The 4,365-nt window shown below is 57.4% G+C and overlaps 1 protein-coding gene across 1 annotated transcript in view; it reads right to left on the bottom strand.

Annotated features, from left to right (window-relative positions):
* Positions 1-1,510, bottom strand: part of KLK1 (kallikrein 1) — an 11,611-nt gene extending 10,101 nt beyond the window's left edge. Inside the window, exon 1 of the mRNA XM_006763855.2 lies at positions 1,440-1,510. Within this exon, the coding sequence (XP_006763918.1) occupies positions 1,440-1,485 (46 nt within the window). The 5' untranslated portion in view covers positions 1,486-1,510. The remainder of the gene's footprint in view (positions 1-1,439) is intronic.
* Between the last annotated feature and the right edge of the window lie 2,855 nt (positions 1,511-4,365).

The raw sequence follows: 4,365 nt of genomic DNA, 5'->3' as shown, positions 1-4,365 counted from the left end.
GGAGGGGGTGGTGGCTGGACCTGGGTGGGAGGATGTTTTGTGAGAGCAGAGCTGGCCCCATCAGGTGCGGGGTGGGCTTTGTGGGGTGATGGGGGGTCTTGGGCTGTAGGACAAGAGGCTGTGGGTTCTGAGAGGGGAAATCAAGGTTAAAGGCCTCAAGAGAGGGGCTCAGAGCCTGGGTGAGAGGATTTGGAGGGTTAAGGTGCTGCCAGGATGATGAAATGATTAGGGACCTTTTTTGCGGGGGAGGTTGGGCTTTCGGGGCTTCTGGATTTGGGGAATCAGGTCAAGAAGAAGCACCTGGGGAATGTGGGGTGACTGGGGCTCCTGGTGGAGTGAATTTGGGGTTCCAGGCCAAAGAGTGGCCAACAGGGTCTGGCTGGGAGGGGGCTCCTGTAGGGTTTGGGGTCCTGTGACCAGGCCATGGCATTCTAAGGGGGGTGGGAGCCCCGGGGCAGGGCTGGGGTCAAGACTGGGCTCAAAAAGTGGGAGAGCCGGTGATAGTCATTCTGGGATGGTGGGGAGTCTATGGAGCTGGGTCACAGTCGGGAGGGCAGGCGGAAAGAAAGGGGGGTCCCTTGGGAGTGATGTTAGGACAGGAATGGAGACAGAGGCATACCAGGGGCCAAGCAGCTGTGGGAATGCAGGGAGGACCCACGTGGTGTTGGGTACTTTGGGGCGGGAGGGGCAGGACAGCTTGGGCCGGGAAGGCATATGGAATCCTGGGGAGCGGGGATTGTCCCAGAAAACCAGAGCTGTGCAGGGGGTGCAGGGGGAGAAGGCTCAGCTGGGGGAAGGATGGAGAGTCCACAGGGAAGGAGCAGGTGGTTGGGGGTGCGAATTTTCTCCTGGAGGACAAGCCTGGGGTGCTGGATGCGGGTCTCGGGGCAAAGCGTGAGGGAAGAGAGAGACGGTCACAGAACCCCCGTCGGAGGCATCTGATGGCATTTGGGGGGTCCTGGGAGGATTGGGGGGACCGGATGCCAGGGACTGGAGGGCCTGTGTGAGAGCTGACAGCCGGAGTGGTAGGATTGGGGGGGACTCGGGAGCCAGACCGTTGGGCCGTAGAGATCTGGAGAGGTGAGAGGAGGTGATCAGGGTCCCAGGGTCTGTTGGGATTAGGGGGGGGGTCCTCGGAAGAGTTGGAGTCCCCCAAAGAGCGAGACTGAGATGGCCCAGGATGCCCCCTTCGTAGAGGGGCTAGGGCGGGATCTGAGGGGGGAAGAGTCGGAAGTTCTGGGGGTTCCTGGGAGTGAGGACTGCGGAAAAGGTAAGGAGGGAGGAGAGGCTGGGGCCCTGGAGGGGGGAGGACTGTGGGTGGAGGGGTGCAGGCGGGGGAGCTGGGAGGGGAGGGAAAGGACTTATTATATTGGGAGGGAAGGAAGGCGGCGTGAGAGGCAGGGCCGGCCCCCCTCCCACATCTTCCCCCGCTGGCTTACCGGTGCTGGCCAGGGACAGAGCAAGCCCCAGGCCCAGGAACCACATGGGGTGGAGGGGGGCAGCCAGGGCAGGGCCCCGAGCTCCTGGGGCGTTGATCTTGGGGACAGAGCCAGTGAGGATGTCATTGGCAGTTAGACAAACCCGGGCAGAGCAAGGACGATGGGCCAGGTACAGCAGGTCACAGGGTGGAAAGCCCGGGTGCCTACCTTGCCCCCCCCATCCCCCCTTCCCAGGTAAACTTTCCTCCCCTATCGCATCGCTCCCCGGTCCTGCTGTTTTGACCTGCACACCAAGGCCTCAGTCGTGTTTCAGCTCCAGGCCCAGCAAAGCAGCAACACCAGAGAAGTGAGGCCATGGCTGCCCGTCAGGACCAGCTGCAATAACTAATGACCCCTGAGCCCGGGGCCAGCCAAGCAGTGGAGACCGGGACCCTGAAAGGGCACACCTGGGAAACGGACGCATGTGCTGCTGAAACCCTCCCCTGAGGCCTCCCCTGAGATTGCTCACCTGCAGGAGAGGAAGAAAAGCCCTGAAGACAGAGGGCCCAGCTCATGCTCTCCCTCTGGGGCGCACACCTGTTGCCTTTCCCTGCCCTCCTCCCCCCCAGGCAGGCATCTCCTAACCTCTAAGGGACCACATGGAACTTGCAACCAGGGGAGCAGTGGGCAGCGGCAGCTCGTCCTGGGCTCACCCCTGAGCCCGTCTACGAGGCCCCCTTCTGTCTGACTTCTTAGTGAGCCAGAGCGGCCCCACCTGGGTTGCTTCTTCTAGGCTAAGCCCTTTGTTGTTTCACGAAGGTCATTTGCTGTGGCCAATGCATTCTTGCTTGCTTTGCTGCACTTCATCTCTCTCTCTCTTTTTTAAAAAAATATATTTTATTGATTTTTTACAGAGAGGAAGGGAGAGGGACAGAGAGTCAGAAACATCGACGAGAGGAACATCGATCAGCTGCCTCCTGCACACCCCCTACTGGGGATGTGCCCGCAACCCAGGTACATGCCCTTGACCGGAATCGAACCTGGGACCTTTCAGTCCGCAGGCCGACGCTCTATCCACTGAGCCACACCGGTTAGGGCTGCACTTCGTCTCTTGACCGAAATCATTCCTTCAAGATAAGCACCGAGGTCTCGTCGTCTTGCAGGGAACAAGGGAAGGTCGGGGAGTGAGTGGGAACAGAAACAGGAGGTGGAGGAAACACAGGCTCCCCCCGAATACAAAGCTCCAAATTCCTGAACCCCAAGGAAGCCCCCGTGTCCCCTCAAATACCGACAGCGGGGCTCCGATTCGCTGCTCCCTGCACTGCTCGGAGCCGAGATGCCAGCTTCTCAGCTTCTAGATGCCCCCGAAGTAGAAGCTTTGGCTTTCCGATCGCCTAGGTTCCGATCGAGTCTATTGTTCCTCTCATAATAAAATCTTGGGGTGCCCGTTTCAATTCTAGGCCCCCCCCAGATCCAGAAATAGAAAGTTTCAGTGGTCCCCCTGAATATGTTCCCTGGCATTTCAAAATCCATTGTTCCCCCCAAGCAGTGTTGGGGTCCCCTTCCCCTCCCCACCTCCTGGTTCCCCAGATCTCGATGCTCAAGGTCATGTCCTCAAGTCTCAGGAAGCCATTGCCTTCCAAGGTCAAGAGCATCCCCTGCACCAATTCCAGTCTCCCCTCTCCCAATAGAATAGAGCAGTGGTTCTCAACCTTCCTAACGCCGCGACCCTTTCATACAGTTCCTCATGCTGTGGTGACCCCCAATTTCATTGTTACAAATTGAACATAATGAAAGCATAGTGATTCATCATAAAAACAATATGTAATTATATCTGTGTTTCCCAATGGTCTTAGGAGACCCCTGTGAAAGGGTCGTTCGACCCGCAAAAGGGGTCTCGACCCACAGGTTGAGACCGCTGGAATAGAGAGTCCTCAGGGGCCAGATTTATGTCCCTCAACATCCAGTGACCTTGAAAATCACTTTTTTTTTGATCTCTGATGAGAATAAAAAACTAGATTCCTGCCAGCCTCCATGGTAAACCCTGTTCTCCTGGCTCTTTGTTTTTGTTTGTTTGTTTAAAATATATTTTATTGATTTTTTTACAGAGAGGAAGGGAGAGGGATAGAGAGTTAGAAACATCGATCAGCTGCCTCTTGCACGCCCCCTACTGGGGATGTGCCCGCAACCCAGGTACATGCCCTTGACCGGAATCGAACCTGGGACCCTTCAGCCCGCAGGCCGACGCTCTATCCACTGAGCCACACCGGTTGGGGCTCTCCTGGCTCTTTGGTAAGATCGAAGCAGCTCACAGGGTCCCAGTCTCTGCTTTAGGCCAGGACAGGGGAGTATCTGCCTTTTTGCCATGGCTACCAGGAAGCCGGGAACCAAACCTTGAAAAGAAAAATGTACTCATCCTTGACCATGTAGTCACGTTGGCGGAGATACAGAGCACCCCCCTCCCCCAGCCCCCCGTGCCAGGCCCTGTTTGAGTCAGTTCATCTGCATTTCCTCCCTTAACCCTATGAGTGAAGCCACATGAGGGCCCTTGCTTCACAGCCGTGGACACTGAGGTTGAGCCCTTTTTCTCAGGGTCACACAGCCGGGCGCGTGCGTTGAGGGAACAGAGCCCCTGCTTTCAGGCCATTTCTCCTCACCTAGGGGCCAGGACCGGGGGTGGAAAGGAGCCACGTACATCGGATCTGGGTTCCCCGCCCGGTCTCTGGTTCCCATGTCCCTTCACCCCCAGAAGAAAGTCACAGAAACGTTTGCGGAGAAACTTGCACCCGTGCTGTTATCTTGGTGTTAAACAGGTGACTGAGCACCAACCTCAGACTGGACAAGCCCTTGGCTAACACGGGGCCTTGGACAAATGGGGTTTTTTTGGGGGGGTGGGTGGTGGGGTGGCTGATTCTGTCCCAGGTCAGGATGGAGTGGCCATGGAGTG

The sequence above is a fragment of the Myotis davidii genome, unplaced genomic scaffold (assembly GCF_000327345.1).
Source record: "Myotis davidii unplaced genomic scaffold, ASM32734v1 scaffold358, whole genome shotgun sequence".
Lineage (NCBI taxonomy): Eukaryota > Metazoa > Chordata > Mammalia > Chiroptera > Vespertilionidae > Myotis > Myotis davidii.
This window is presented reverse-complemented; position numbering and strand designations above follow the sequence as displayed.